Raw genomic sequence first — 16,393 nt, 5'->3', positions numbered from 1 at the left:
TTAATTTACAAAGCCAATTTTAAAACAAATTTCTGTGGTGGTCTGGGTCCAGCATACCTTACCTCTTCATGTTTTAACCTGATATTTGAGAACAGCTGGGATACTCAAGTTGTCAATCCCTATTGAGGCATGGCGTTTGGAATGAAGGACATTCTCTTTGGTTTTGCCTTCTGATCAGACACACGCAACTCTATTGATTCAAGGCATATTACAAAGACTATATCCACTCAGACGTTTTCTTAGGGGATGGTTTTGTGGAAAAGGTCTTAGGCTATGTCTACACTAGCACTTTCTTCGGTAAAACTTTTGTCGGTTCTGGGGTGTGAAAAACACACACCCCAGCTGACATAAGTTTCACTGACAAAAGCTCTAACATAAGAATGGCCATACTGGGTCAGATCAGAGGTCCATCAAGCCCAGTATCTTGTCCTCTGACAGTGACCAATGTCAGGTACCCCAAAGGGAATGAACAAACAGGTTATCATCAAGTGATACATGCCCTGTCACTCAATCCCAGCTTCTGGCAAACAGAGGCTAGGGACACCATTCCTGCCCATCCTGGCTCGTAGCCATTGATGGGCCTATCTTCCATGAATCTATCTAGCTCCCTTTTGAACCCCGTTATAGTATTGGCCTTCACAACACCCTCTGGCAAGGAGTTCCAGAGGTTGACAGTGCGTTGCGTGAAAAAAAAAACTTTGTGTTTGTTTTAAACCTGCTACCTATTAATTTCATTTGGTGGCCCCTTATTCTTGTATTATGAGAAGGAGTAAATAACACTTCCATATTTACTTTCTCTATAGACCTAGCCAAGATGCAGACAGATTTCAAAGAACAGAGTTTCCCTTAATGGACGAATTATTTATTAGGTATTTGTCTGAAAAAGTTGATGTGAACTCTGGAAAGTAATCAGATTAAAAAGGCCTGTAGCGCTGAGTTCTGCGATCTTCTTGCTTATGGTACCAGTTTGTGGATATTGTCATGCACACATTCTCAGTTACTGATCAACAGTGTTTGTTCCATCCTGTTGTATGCTACCTGCACGGCTATTTCTAAGAGAAAAGTATACAGCAGTCCTCATAGTATTTTACATCTGGTCTACTATGGTATTGTTAAACATTTTAATCTCTGCTGAATTTGAGCATAATTTCTAGTGGTCCATAAAGATTTGTTGAATCCTATGCCAAGGCCAACGATTGTTTTCTACCTTCCTCCCACTGCTGCTCTAGGTTCTCATGGCCTTGGCATTCACATGAACTGGTACCAGCCAGAAAGAGACAGCAGCAGTGTAGAGAATCCAGAGTGTGGCAATCTCTTGATCCTGACCAGAAGATATAGGGGAGCAAGAGGAAAGCACCTCCTCAGTCCAGACCCAGAACAGGAAATCGTACTTTTCCTTTTAAGATTTGTGGATGAAGCGGCAAGGGAGCATCTGTACCACGAACTAGGTGGCTCCCAACATCTGTTATCAGCTCTAATTGCAAACAAAGGCTGAGGTAAGCAGCAGACTGAAAAGCCACTTTGTAAACAGATTTTTCCAGCTTGGTTGTTGCTTCAGTTCAACTATGAGCAAGTCTTTTACTATAATTATTCCTGGCACAAGCATACAATTGAGATTTCTTTCAATTTATCTTCACCCTACCTCTTGGCTACAGAAACCAAGCTACACTACCATACAACAAGCCTCTTCAGAGTTCAGATCCAAAAGCTGTGTTTTACCAGATCTTCTAGGAAAAGATTCTGGAGAATCTTACTGAAATTACAATTTCTGTATTTTTGCCGATATACACATTCCTCCTCCTCAATAACCTTTAGCTTCCAGTAAACTTCTAGTCTGGGGAATAACAAGTTTTGTGACACCCTGGGCTTTGTTCGCAACCAGACGATGTCGCTTAACGCATACATATTGACTAATTTTTATAAAAATGAATCTGCACAACTGTAATATTTGGTCAGACCTACATCTTCTTTAGATAAGCAGAAATTGGAATAAATAATTCTCAGCACTTATCTTCAGAGTGCATTAAAGAACCCACAGATCTTCATTACAGGGGTATTTTATGAGCTGGTCAAGAATGGCTTCTGTCCAAAACCAGAAATTTTGTAAAAAAGTTACCTAATTTTTTCCATTTTTTAAATAAAAGCCACCAAAATTTTGATTTTTCTCCCCCTATTCCTTTTTCAATGGCAAAACAAAAAGAGGGAAAATGGGATGGGAGGAACAGAAGAGGGGAAAAGGTACATGACATCTGAAAAGAACAGCATTCTAAAATGTTTAAAAACTTCAAAACAAAAAACATTGTTGATATTTTTGTGATTTTCCCGCCCCCTCATTTTTCAACAAGCTGTATCTGTGCTATTATCACTAGATCGGACTAGAGGACGACAGTTCTGTTTCAGAACTTTTGAGGTTCCAAAATTTATTTTTGTTCTGCGCTGGGATGAAAACCCTTTCAAATGCTTTTGCACAAATGAAATGGTCTCAAAATGTCTGTTTTTGGATCAAAACCTGAGCTTGGGAAGGCACTGCCTTGGGATATGGGAGACCCAGGTTCACGTCCCTACTCTGCCTGATTCAGAGCAGAGTTCTTCATTCCAGATCACTCTGCATCAGGCAGAGCAGTGACTTGAACCAGGATCTTCTACATCCCAACCAACGTCAATGCCCTAACCATCCACACTACACAGTGAGAGTCTCTCTCTCTCTCTCTCTCTCTCAAAAAAACCCCAAACAAACCAAAACCAAAAAACCCTAATGACAAAAACCGCAAACTGCTAAGTCTCTGCTAAATGTTTCAGCTTCGATGAAACAAATTTTGATGAATTTAATCTAGTCAAAAGTATTCCGACCAGCTCAAACTAGCATCTCCCTTTTTTCTCCCCCCCCGAAAGAGGAATCTGAGGCACACAAAAAATTAAACCACTGGCCAGCGTTTTGTTCATAAACATAATTTTATTTGTTCCAAGTATGTGCCCTTGTTGATTCAACAATGATGTCTGGAGCTTCAGGTCCTCCACCGACCAAAGAAGATTGACATGGAAACACTTCACCTGACTTGTTTGCTCACAATTTCTGTTCTCTCTTCTTCTTCTCAGCAGTTGAAAGTCTGTAAGGCTCAGAGAGATAGACTGTAACACTTGCACCTTATTCCGAGATGGGTAAAAATACAGCGAACAAAGAATTAGTAAAACAAAGACTCAGGGCTGCAGAGGGCTTCGAATATACAGACAGATATAAAACCCCTTATTTGGATTTTAACTGATTGGCTTCTTTTTGTCTTGTAACCAAAATATAAACCATTTAGACTGTGGTCTCCTGCTGTTCCCATCCTCCTATTCATCCCCATCCCGCAACAGTAATAACAGTATAAAAAAGGCTTGATGTTCCTAAAACACTTTGTTTTTTTAACTAAGATTTTGTATTAAATCATGTTCCCTCCTCCTTCAACAACTAACTTGGAGCTGGTAACACGGCAATATGGACTGGACGAGACTGGGTAAAGCATGAATTTCTGATGGGTGAAGAGCTGATTATAACTTTTTGCTATTTGGTGCAGGGATGTGCTTTGCATTTCCATTGACTTAAATGCTACAAAATGAAGCAAGTTATTGTTGGTGCTGGCGCCAATTTGAGCATTAAGAAAAACCTAATGATCCTGGAGTATGTCGTGGACACGTGGAAAGTTTCTTGGCTCAATATTTACACAGATGTTTTAAATCATGGCTTGTGAAATGTATTTATTTCCCAAAGATAATCCCCCGCCTGAAAAAACAAACTAAAAATCCCTTGATCCAAACCCCATTTCTTTCCAAGAGTTTTGTTAGAAATCTTGATTCCCCAATTTATCTTAGCACCCCTCATTAAAAGCAGAATAGTGAACAATGATTTTGTTTTCTTAAGAAAAAAAGACGAAGCTGCTAATCTTTATGGAGACCGTCGCTCTTTTTTCATGAGTAAATGACACTGGATGGTGCGGATTCGACTCTTTGCTGGTGCAAACTCAGGCTGCAGTTTTAATGTTGATTCATACCATCTCATGGCCTTTTCAAACTCCTCCTGTAAGGAAAGAAGATTGAAAATGTCAGCTTTCAAAACAGCAAAAGCCACAACATATTCTATTCACTTCCTGTCCTAAATGATTGTGCAGTGCTGTGGTGGGTCATTAAATGTGAAGTGATCTCTATATTTTCCTCACCTACCTCTCAGGGATGTTATGTGGTTTACGACCCAATCCCACAGAATGATGAGTGACAATTAAGTCAATGAGAGTTGAGCATGCTCAGCCCCTCCCAGGATATGACTTTTGGGGGTACATCTACACTAGAATAAAAGGACCATGGTATGGCATGGCTGGGCTGGGTCAGCTGACTTGGGCTTGCAGGGCTTGGACTGCAGGGCTAAATATTGCTGTTTAGATATTCAGGCTCAAGCCTGAGCCTGGGCTCTGAGACCCTCCCCCTTCGCAGGAGTCCCAGAGCTCGGGCTCTACCCGGAGCTCAAATATCTACAGAGCAATTTTAAAATCCTGCAGCCTGAGCCAGCTGACCTGGGCCAGCTGTGGGCATTTAATTGCCATGCAGACTTGATCAATAAGCACTTTGAGATCCTTGGATAAAAGGAGATATAATGCCTAGTACTGTAGCCTATTTTTCAAGATTTTTTTTTCTATCTCAGTTTTTTTCTTTTAAACACAAGTTGCACAGTGCATTGAAAGGCAGTGTGGGTCAGCGCTTAGAGCAGGAGACTCAGAGTTAAGACTCCTGGGTCTTGCTCTGCCGTTGACTCAACAAGTGGTCTTGCTTAAGTCACACCTGTTCTGTACCTCAGTGTTTCCATTTATACAATGGGGATAATACTCACCTCCCCGTGAGGTTAGGAAGCTTAATTAAATCAAGGCTGGTGAGGCTTTCTGAAATTTTTGGATAAAAGATGCCAAGTGTTATTTATAATAGTTACACAGACCAACCAACAAAGTTTTTCTATGATTCACCAAGAAGGGGCATTTGTTGTGGAATTACGCGTAAGTAGCCCCAAACTAGTTTCTTATGGGAAAAGTGAGAAATTAATGAGCAGCATCTGATGTGAAGAACCAGAGACTTTTCCATTTTCAGCTCTTATTATTTACAGTTCCGTTAGTAACATACATAAGGATAAATTTTATAGTGATTTGGTTTTACCCTGATGTCCCTTTAGTTTTATTTTCTACACAATTCTACAGTTTTGTGCAAGACTCTGTAGAATCTCCCAGAATTTTCTCCACCTGCCAGATGGCTAACATTTCCAAATTATATGACAATTTGCTGGTTAAATCTAGTGTATGTCAACATTTTTAATGCTGTATTGGTAGCTAATATGACATTTTTGATACTTAGCTTACTGGGACAGATTCTGCTCTCAGAAACAGTAAAGTAATCCCATTCACCCTGCTGGAGCTACTCTTTTTGATGTATGTGTAACTTGACCCAGAAGAGGAATTTGTCTCCATGCTACAGGCCCTATGTAGTGCCTGAACTGGTGCAAAAAAGGCCCCTCACAGGGAATATCCCAAGTCCAGGGAGCCCTCTCCACTTGGCGCTGAACCAATTCTGCCAGCTCTGTCGTGCCCCACCCCCACATCCCCCACCAAGAACCCCTAGGTCCAGGGGGCATTTTGGAGGCAGGGAAAGGGTGTGCTGAGGATGGGAAAAGGCATGGTTGTATGTATTTTCAGAAGATTAACTTTAAAGGGACACCAGCAACTCAATTTCACTTCTGTCTGACATGTTTTGCATACTATTACCTCAAGTGACCACTCAGATTACTATAATATAAAAGGGTAGTAGAAAAAAAGTCTCAGTTTGTTTCCACTGTACATTTGGCAACATTGTGTGCAGTTAGTGCCACAATATATCCAATTATTTATATGTTCCACCCCCACTACAGTAGTACCTGGCCACCCAGTCAGTTTCCTCTGTTATTTGTGTGGGCCTTTCATACAGCAACAAAGGAGAGTCAAAACATTTTAAAACATTAAGAATATGTGACTAAGTCCTGAAAAATTGGCAGGGGCAATCAGAGGCAAGTATAGTACCTGACAATACTTCAGACTCATTCGTTGATACTAAGTAGATTTCAAGTTGATGGTACCCCTTTAACCATCCTGATTTCTTGGTACCAGCCCTACTAATTGATTAGAATCAAGTATACAACATAGGTCCAATGAGAAAGGGATAATCTAGGAGCATGAGAGACACTTGCTCCTTTTAATCAACAGGGTGTAGAATCATATGTTGAAAGAAATATGTCTACAATGTGAGGGAGTTTAAACTCTCTCTAGCAACTAGTGATCTTTGTGGGTTGATAATCTAGATATTGAAATTATGCCTCACTTGCGTTATCCAGTTATTTTGTATTGTATTGTAACCCTTGGGCCTATAGACAGTGACATTATTTATAGGGGAGATTAAGCAGAATTATCTACACCTGGCTACTGTCATTACTAGGCCTTGTAGCTATAGCATTGTTACACCAGACTATAAATACAGTAGCCATCCCAGTATTAAATGATCAGTTTAGATGTTGGAATAATTAAAAGAGTATATTTGACAGAATATTCCTCCTTTCTGATCTTGCTCATCTCCACTTCCAGCCTCCTGAACCTCTAGCCTTGAAATTCTAAGTTTGCTCTTGGGCTCAAAGCTGCTTTACGCTGTATCTGGAGATGGGAGAAAATCTAGCAGCTGCTACTCACCATTGCAACATAGACATTAGCTAGTGTGAAATGATTAACCACGAAGTGCGGGGCTATTTCCACTGCCATGGTAGCCACGATGATGGCATCATTCCAAAGTTTTGCATTGTGGAAGATGTTCGCTAGGCTTATTAGTGGGACATCCTGAAAAGAGAAGAGCCAGAGGTATAAAGGGATGGGGCAGTACAAGCTGCAGTCTCTTGACCCTGCATCAAGGGGTTGGTAGTGAACGCTATTGGCAGAGGGGCTCTGCCCTCTCTTCCCTCCCACTGGATTATTTCTTGGAGATGGATGGGTTGCTCCTATTTTATTTCCCATGGGTTTAGACTTCAGAAGTACAAATCCAGATCTCTGTAATATTTATATGTAATTACACACAAAAATCTACATTAACAGTTCATTCATTATGGTTGCAAAGTCAAGCACTCAAAGGTTAAGAAATGCTAGTTTTAAGGTTGCCTCTGCAATCCTAATTTGGCTCCCTTAAGCATATGCATGATATAATCTTTAATTACATGATCCCATACTATTTTTCCCCCACGGGACTCCGCTGGGGATAAATCAGTGTTGTGTAGTGAAGTTCTCATATGTTGCAGAAGTTAGAAGATGCGTAGTGATGAGTCAGGGGATTTCGGGAAGAGAAAGGACGGTCTTATCGTTAACGCAGCTGAATGCTTTGTCACAGAGTTCCTATGTGATGCTGGGAAAGTTGCATAAACAGGTGGCCACTAATTGTTTATTCCTCATTTTCTGGGCACCTCACGGGGGTCTGATTTGCAGAAGAGGGGAGCACTCACAGTTGCAAATTAAATCAATGAGAGCTATGATGTGAACACACAAATTGCTACATAATGCTAAGTACTCTTAAAAAAAAATCAGACCCTAGACATCTCATATTGGGCACCCAAAACTAATGGACACTTCTGACATTAGTCTCCCTGTGTTTCCACTCCCCATTGTTAAAACGGGGAGAGTACCTCACTTCACCTCACCTCACCGGGTGTTGTAAAAATAAATTCATTCATGTTTGTGAAGCACTCAGATACTATAGTGAAGAGTGCCACAGAAAAACCTACAAGGAAACTCTGTAGTCAGAAAAGGGTTTGAATAACATTCCGTAAATAAGGCATGGAGACACACACGAGGATAAAACAAAATATTGAATAGCTGCTCATTCAGTGCCAAACCTCACAGAGTTTTCAAGCTGTTGGATTTCAACAAACCAAGCCCACGTGTTTTCTGGAGACAGCTGCTCCTTCAAGTAGGAAGACAAGTCCTGAGGTTGGAAAGCATTCTGGTGTTGAGCAATGACATGAAATTGCTGGAGATTGGTCAGCACTGCAAGGGTGTGTTCGTGCCAAGTTGGCAGTGTGCTAACAACTGCCAATCATGTTACTCCAATTCCTCCCACAAAACACATTGCTAAGGGAACCAATTCTGAAGACCCTTAAACAGTTCAATAAAAAGAAAGTGGTGGGGAGATACATAAAAAGTTGATGGTGCTTAACCTGCATAATCTCCTAGTTCCAGTCTTCCTTTAAGAGATGCAGGACAAAGCAAGACTGAATTACAGAAGTGAAACAGATGCAGTAGAAGTGAAATAGATACAGTGTTGTCAGGTGGAGTGCACTTGGGACAGGGAAGCCAGGCATAAACTAATTTCTCTCTTTCCACCCATGAAGAGCCCATCACCACAGTATCTGACCACCGCACAAACACATGTACCTCCTCCCAATATCCCTTCAGGTAGGGAAGCACCCTAATCGCCATTTTAAAATGGGGAATAGAGGTGCACACAAAGACTAAGTAATTGGGCCAGGAAGTTTGTGGCAGAGCCAGCAACAGACCCCAGCTCTCCCAAATTGCAATCCAATGCCTTAATGACAAAACCATTCTTCCTTTTTTTCCCTTCAGTTCTAATCTCAGCTCTGCCATGGACTCACTGAGTAGCCTTGGCCACATCCCTTCTCCATTCTATGCCTCAGTTCCCATAGCTGTAAAAAGAGGCTAATAACTATGACCAACCTCCCCAACAGAGGTAAAACTCTTTGTAGATGGAAAGTGCTATATAAGCAGTAAGCATTCCTAGAACATATTAACTAATCCCTGGGTGGCAGAAACAACAAATTCCTGTTCCAGCATGCCTACATAAATTTAGCAGCTAAGGCAACTGCATATGATCAAGGGATTCATGTATGAATCGACAGCCTGCCTGCCATTTATTACTGAGCATATCAGTCTTGAAGGACATTCACCTGCCTTTCCAGGCTCGGGGAGACTTATAACTGTGTCTTCTGCTGCTGTGTAAAAATACATCCTATATTAAAGAGGTGATGAACGCCTCAAGGACCTTCACTAGGACTGGCTAATATCTTAGGTCAATGTGTTGGCCAGGTGAGAGTGCATATGACATTTACACTAGTTGGGGGGCGTTGATGAGAGCCAACTGATGAGAACTCGTTATCTGGCTCAGAGCCACAAGTTGGGAAGAGCTGCCATTTCAGCAGTGAACAGTGTTGTACGTACCTTCATGTGATGCGGCGCATAGTGCAAGGCCTGCCGCAGACAGTCTATTGCCTTCTTCCCTTGACCTTTCACCCTCCAGTAGAGAGCTGCCATGCTGGAGAGGACCCAAGAAGTCTGATTCTGAAAAAAAAACAATGCAGCAGGGGGAAAAGAATTACACAAACCTGTACAAAACATTCTCCCAGCCCCACCTCCTCCCTCTACATTCCCCCCAGATCCATAACCAATGTTTTCCATTTAAAAATTAAACAGTATACCTTTACAAAAGGCGGCAAAAAAGAGAGTTTGTTGCCTAATAATGAGATATACAAAACAGCTAAGTTATTTAGGTTGCAAAGTCAAATGCCTGAAAATGCCAAATTTATGGTTGCTTCTGCAACTTTCATTGTGACCTGTTGTGCATCCATCTTGTACACTCTTGAGGCATGAGTCCTATGGAAGAACAGTATGTAATTAAGGACTGTAACAATGTATCTGCACCAGCAGGCCAAATCAGTGTTGCATGGACAACCTTAATTCTGGCATTTCATAATTTCTGAGTGCTTGACCTAAAGAAAGAAGAGTTTAGTCACTCTCGAGTAACGATGGTCCTTTCAGATGTGTTGTCCACCTGGATTCTACTATTGGCATGCATACAATCCATGCATGTAAGATTGAATTCTCCTAGCCAGCAGTGTTTGTTGGGACTACACCTGCACCCTAGTTGTCATTATGCCTCCCCACCCTGCCAGCTGAAGGCACAAAAGAAAGAACAGGCCCAACCATCCACCGGTTCCTTCACCAATACAGAATCTCAAAGGAGAAGGACTCCATAGTTGTGGGGAAGGGGGGGGGGGGGTCATGGAATCCATATGTATTACACCTTACACTGTAGGGTAGATAACTGAGTGACTGTTCACATAGATTTCACTCTTGGTAACTAACAAGCAGCTATCTGGCTGCTTGGAGATGGCGAGTCGGAGTCCTACTTAAACAAAGACGTCAGGACAGCCTTACCAAAGCGGGCATCTGATCTAGAAGCCTCTACCAAAGAGTAGTGGGCCATTATGGAACTAACAAAGTCTAGGTTGTTCCAGGGCTAGTAGATAGTCCAATATTGCTGAAATGAGTGATATCAAGACAGACCATTGACGCTGAGATGCCCAAATAGGAAACCTCTTCCATTAACTTTATAAATGAGCCTGGTTCAGGGTTTCCTGCTTTGGAGCAGGATGTTCTGAACTTCACCTGATCAACTTCTTTTGGTGGATGTCAGTCAGACAGCAGATATAATGAAACTGGGTCCAGGTATAAAATCTGACCATTGTTCTATGAGACGCACACACGCACATGCACACTATTAACCAGGGGTGAAAGTAACTTAAAGGACTTACCGGTACTCTGGAGTCCTGAGCAGGGGCATGGCCTCAATTGGAAGAGGCTGGGCCTTTAATGACTTAAAGGCCCCTGGAGCTCTCAGCTGCAGTGGTGGCTGGGAGCTCCGGGGCGATTTAAAGGGCCCGGGGCTCCAGCCACCCCTACTGCAGCATAGCTCCGGGCCCCTTAAATCACTGCCGGAGCCCCAGGCCCTTTAAAGCGCCACCCGAGCCCCACTGCCTGAGCCCCAGGTTAGCGGCAGCAGGGCTCCAGCGGTGATTTAAAGGGCCCGGGGCTCCGGCCACTGCAGGTCTGGTAAGCCGTACCAGACTGTACTAGCTTACTTTCACCTCTGCTATTAACTCAATAGCAGGCTTGCAGTGTTTGGATAGGTTATTTGGCTAAGGAATAAAACTAGCTGATGGACGATCTGTGTTCTATGCTTAACCCAGCCACTGTCTTAGTGAGAGGCCTGTGGTAGACCACAGGGCAAATTCCTGGTTCACTTATTTGGGTGAAGCTCACTGGATTCAGTGGGAGCTGTAACTGTGTAAGAGAGGAGAATCTGGACATTAATCTCTCAATATTTTAGTTTCCTCAGCTTTCCTTAGCTTCCCAGCTTTAAAACAGACATAACAGTACTCTCCCTATTTGGCAGGGGTGTGCCAAGCCTCCATTTATTAATGTTTTCAAAGTTCTTTAAGATCCTCAGCTGGAAGCCAGTGAAGAAGAATGAAAACACTGCCCAGTACAGGGATGATGTCATATGGGTTGAATACTTTAAATGTTTTATTTTATTAAAGAGATATGCACAGAGATCTGATGGATTCACCTCATGTTGTATAAGCACAGAAGGTGGGTCAGAAAAAAGCGTACAAGCAATTGTAGATACTGCATAGAGACAGAACTCTCTTTAAACTATCATCCTAGACTGAGTTTCTAGACACATAGCCCTGAGGCTGGATTGTCAGGCAAGTAAAGAACAGGACACTATAAGACCCTGCTTCAATTTTGTTTGTCGCACACACATACCTTTTCCAAAACTTTGGCTATTCGAGTTCCGACTTGTTCTAATGACTGTGGTGAATATTGGTCTTTGCCAAGATTCTGTAATACCTGGGAAGGAGGAAAAGGCAGGTGCTTAGAGGGTGGAAATTGACAAGATGAAATCAAGGAAAAACAGATAAGAAAATGGCTTCTTAAAATCTGATGCTGTCTCCCAGCAAAGACCTGATCCCGCCCCTAAGAAGCACTCTGTGTTGCCTGCGTATCTGGGGGCTTTTGTGTATGTTACAAATGCACTAGCTGGCAGTGAGAATAGGGCCCCTGAAGTACAATACTGAAATGTGAAAGACATGACAAGAAAGGATTCAGCATTTTGTGATCTGCTTAACATACATGGCAAACTTTTCTTTACATAACTTCGTTATTGGCAAAAGATCCCAGATTGACAGCTCTAGCGACTGTTTAGCCACAGAATAGGTACAGCCTTGGTGGCAGTTGCTTTACAAATTTCCTCTCCAGTGTGTCTTAGAGGGACCACTTCTAGGAATGAGGAGGCAGTTCAGTGTCCAGGGACCATTTGATTCTCATCTCTTTTGTTTAGAAAGCCAACAAGGGAATTAACAATATGGCCTCTGAGCTACTAAAAAATGATGTGAGATCATCATAGACTGCTGAATACCCATTAGATGGTAGTATTCATCCATTACTACCCATGAACAGTCAATCAGCGAGGAAAGGTTCATTAGCCTATTACAAATCCTTGGAACCATCCTATCCTTAACATAAACCTAATTGTCTCTTGATCCTTAAAATCTCGGATAGCCACCAAACAGCAGTGTGAAGACAGAAGTGTACCTCTTTTAGCTGACTCTCTCCAGTGTAATGCAGGCTAGCCCTATTGGAAACCCCTTGCAGATGGTCCAAGGTGTGCATACTGGCAGGTAGATTGGGGCTGCAAAGGGGCTCCATGGCTGGTTCTTGCAGCTGTGTGGCAAAATTGATGTGCTCTGTAATGCTAGAAAGGAATTAAAACAAGTTCTAAGTCATATAAGATCCTCCTGGTCAGGAGAAGGAGAGGGAGGAGTCAATTAACAACAACAGCTTATCTAGCAGGTAAGTTTTGTTTGGATGCTGGCAGAACCTCATTTGGAGAACAGGAAGAATTTGACCTTCACTCTGAAGACAAAATTCGAAAACAGCAGCCTTCTTTGCTAACCCATTCTAGCTGATGCTTGTCTATCTTATTAGACTATAACTAAGTGGTAGAGAAACAAGGTAGGCGAGATAATATCTTTTATTGAACCATCTTCTGTTTGCAAGACAGAAAGTTTTCGAGCTCACACGGAGCTCTTCTTCACGAGTGGCCATTAACCACAAACTAGTTTCCTTACAGCAGCAGAGTTGATATAGGTCACCAAGGATGGAGGTATATTGGTAGTTTTTCCATTAGCACTTCGTACACGTATGATTATACAGCTCACACAACCCACCCACCCCCAACCTCGCTCAGTGTTTGCTTTAGTTAGAGCAGGTTTCCAAATCCAAGACAGCTCACCCTCCTCTGTCTGCCTAATCAATAGGTTTTATATTCTCTTCTGTGAAGAATCCAAATACAAAGGGGACTTGCAATATTACAGAATGGGCTAGAAAGGGATGAGAAAAGGGGAAGGGAAATAGTCTATTTATTTTGTTTTAAATAACAGTGATTACAAGGAAAAACCACTCAACAAAAGAATACAACAAAAATTAAACTAACCAATATGTAAATCAAAAAACCAAAATATACCCGTGCAAACCCACAGCCCTTCCCCAAAGCCCGAGCAAATAGATGGCCTTTGCAGCAATCCCTGAACGTCAACAGATTCCGACCAAGGTGGGTATCAAGGTCCAGAGTCGAAAGGCCCTGCTGGAGAATGACCTGCTGACAGCCTCCTCTCTATTATATCACTGGGATCTAACTCCGCACCTCCATTGACCGCAACTACAACACTATCACTCACAGGCAGCACTCTCTCAGTCCTTAAACACCATCTGGAAACCAGCAGGCAGCCCAGGTAAACCTGGGAGCATTGGTGTCGTGCTCACAAGATACTGTGCATAAGAAATAGGCTGCAGGATTCTGCACAAGAATGGATTTACGGAGGAGGAGCCCCATGTATATTGAGGTGACAGGGGCAGGGACAACAGTAACATGGTTTGTATTTGAGAGAAAAGATTCTTGCCAAGCACAGATAGAAAATAGCTGCCCTGTTCATTGTGTGACTTTATGGGTGACTTTAATTTTCCTGATATCTGCTGGGAGAGCAATACAGCGGTGCATAGACAATCCAGGAAGTTTTTGGAAAGCGTAGGGGACAATTTTCTGGCGCAAGTGCTAGGGGAGCCAACTAGGGGGGGCGCTTTTCTTGACCTGCTGCTCACAAACCGGGTAGAATTAGTGGGGGAAGCAAAAGTGGATGGGAATCTGGGAGGCAGTGACCATGAGTTGGTTGAGTTCAGGATCCTGACGCAGGGAAGAAAGGTAAGCAGCAGGATACGGACCCTGGACTTCAGGAAAGCAGACTTCGACTCCCTCAGGGAACGGATGGGTAGGATCCCCTGGGGGACTATCATGAAGGGGAAGGGAGTCCAGGAGAGCTGGCTGTATTTCAAGGAATCCCTGTTGAGGTTACAGGGACAAACCATCCCGATGAGTCGAAAGAATAGTAAACATGGCAAGCGACCAGCTTGGCTTAATGGTGAAATCCTAGCGGATCTTAAACATAAAAAAGAAGCTTACAAGAAGTGGAAGGTTGGACATATGACCAGGGAAGAGTATAAAAATATTGCTCGGGCATGTAGGAAAGATATAAGGAGGGCCAAATCGCACCTGGAGCTGCAGCTAGCAAGAGATGTCAAGAGTAACAAGAAGGGTTTCTTCAGGTATGTTGGCAACAAGAAGAAAGCCAAGGAAAGTGTGGGCCCCTTACTGAATGAGGGAGGCAACCTAGTGACAGAGGATGTGGAAAAAGCTAATGTACTCAATGCTTTTTTTGCCTCTGTTTTCACAAACAAGGTCAGCTCCCAGACTGCTGCGCTGGGCATCACAGAATGGGGAAGAGATGGCCAGCCCTCTGTGGAGATAGAGGTGGTTAGGGACTATTTAGAAAAGCTGGACGTGCACAAGTCCATGGGGCCGGACGAGTTACATCCGAGAGTGCTGAAGGAATTGGCGGCTGTGATTGCAGAGCCCTTGGCCATTATCTTTGAAAACTCGTGGCGAACGGGGGAAGTCCCGGATGACTGGAAAAAGGCTAATGTAGTGCCAATCTTTAAAAAAGGGAAGAAGGAGGATCCTGGGAACTACAGGCCGGTCAGCCTCACCTCAGTCCCTGGAAAAATCATGGAGCAGGTCCTCAAAGAATCAATCCTGAAGCACTTACATGAGAGGAAAGTGATCAGGAACAGTCAGCATGGATTCACCAAGGGAAGGTCATGCCTGACTAATCTAATCGCCTTTTATGATGAGATTACTGGTTCTGTGGATGAAGGGAAAGCAGTGGATGTATTGTTTCTTGACTTTAGCAAAGCTTTTGACACGGTCTCCCACAGTATTCTTGTCAGCAAGTTAAAGAAGTATGGGCTGGATGAATGCACTATAAGGTGGGTAGAAAGCTGGCTAGATTGTCGGGCTCAACGGGTAGTGATAAATGGCTCCATGTCTAGTTGGCAGCCGGTGTCAAGTGGAGTGCCCCAGGGGTCGGTCCTGGGGCCGGTTTTGTTCAATATCTTCATAAATGATCTGGAGGATGGTGTGGATTGCACTCTCAGCAAATTTGCAGATGATACTAAACTGGGAGGAGTGGTAGATACGCTGGAGGGGAGGGATAGGATACAGAAGGACCTAGACAAATTGGAGGATTGGGCCAAAAGAAATCTGATGAGGTTCAATAAGGATAAGTGCAGGACCCTGCACTTAGGATGGAAGAATCCAATGCACCGCTACAGACTAGGGACCGAATGGCTAGGCAGCAGTTCTGCGGAAAAGGACCTAGGGGTGACAGTGGACGAGAAGCTGGATATGAGTCAACAGTGTGCCCTTGTTGCCAAGAAGGCCAATGGCATTTTGGGATGTATAAGTAGGGGCATAGCCAGCAGATCGAGGGATGTGATCGTTCCCCTCTATTCGACACTGGTGAGGCCTCATCTGGAGTACTGTGTCCAGTTTTGGGCCCCACACTACAAGAAGGATGTGGATAAATTGGAGAGAGTCCAGCGAAGGGCAACAAAAATGATTAGGGGTCTAGAGCACATGACTTATGAGGAGAGGCTGAGGGAGCTGGGATTGTTTAGTCTGCAGAAGAGAAGAATGAGGGGGGATTTGATAGCTGCTTTCAACTACCTGAAAGGGGGTTCCAAAGAGGATGGCTCTAGACTGTTCTCAATGGTAGCAGATGACAGAACGAGGAGTAATGGTCTCAAGTTGCAATGGGGGAGGTTTAGATTGGATATTAGGAAAAACTTTTTCACTAAGAGGGTGGTGAAACACTGGAATGCGTTACCTAGGGAGGTGATAGAATCTCCTTCCTTAGAGGTTTTTAAGGTCAGGCTTGACAAAGCCCTGGCTGGGATGATTTAACTGGGAATTGGTCCTGCTTCGAGCAGGGGGTTGGACTAGATGACCTTCTGGGGTCCCTTCCAACCCTGATATTCTATGATTCTATGATTCTATGATTGCTGCTAGAGGACCGTCTGAAACAACTGAGGATCTACCACTACCCCTAAACTGCAAATGT

At 43.3% G+C, this 16,393-nt stretch overlaps 1 protein-coding gene across 1 annotated transcript in view; it reads right to left on the bottom strand.

The window, feature by feature from the left end:
• Window positions 1-2,942: 2,942 nt before the first annotated feature.
• The window catches only part of TTC17 (tetratricopeptide repeat domain 17), an 89,044-nt gene continuing 75,593 nt past the window's right edge, over window positions 2,943-16,393 (bottom strand). Inside the window, exons 21-25 of the mRNA XM_074955305.1 lie at window positions 12,474-12,633; window positions 11,646-11,729; window positions 9,258-9,377; window positions 6,732-6,875; window positions 2,943-4,057 (exon numbers count right to left, since the gene is read on the bottom strand). Coding sequence (XP_074811406.1) covers window positions 3,926-4,057; window positions 6,732-6,875; window positions 9,258-9,377; window positions 11,646-11,729; window positions 12,474-12,633 — 640 coding nt within the window. The 3' untranslated portion in view covers window positions 2,943-3,925. The remainder of the gene's footprint in view (window positions 4,058-6,731; window positions 6,876-9,257; window positions 9,378-11,645; window positions 11,730-12,473; window positions 12,634-16,393) is intronic.

This window comes from Natator depressus, chromosome 6 (genome assembly GCF_965152275.1).
Source record: "Natator depressus isolate rNatDep1 chromosome 6, rNatDep2.hap1, whole genome shotgun sequence".
In the NCBI taxonomy this organism is placed as follows: Eukaryota; Metazoa; Chordata; order Testudines; family Cheloniidae; genus Natator; species Natator depressus.
Note: the sequence above shows the minus strand (reverse complement) of the source record. Positions and strands in the feature narration are given on the sequence as shown.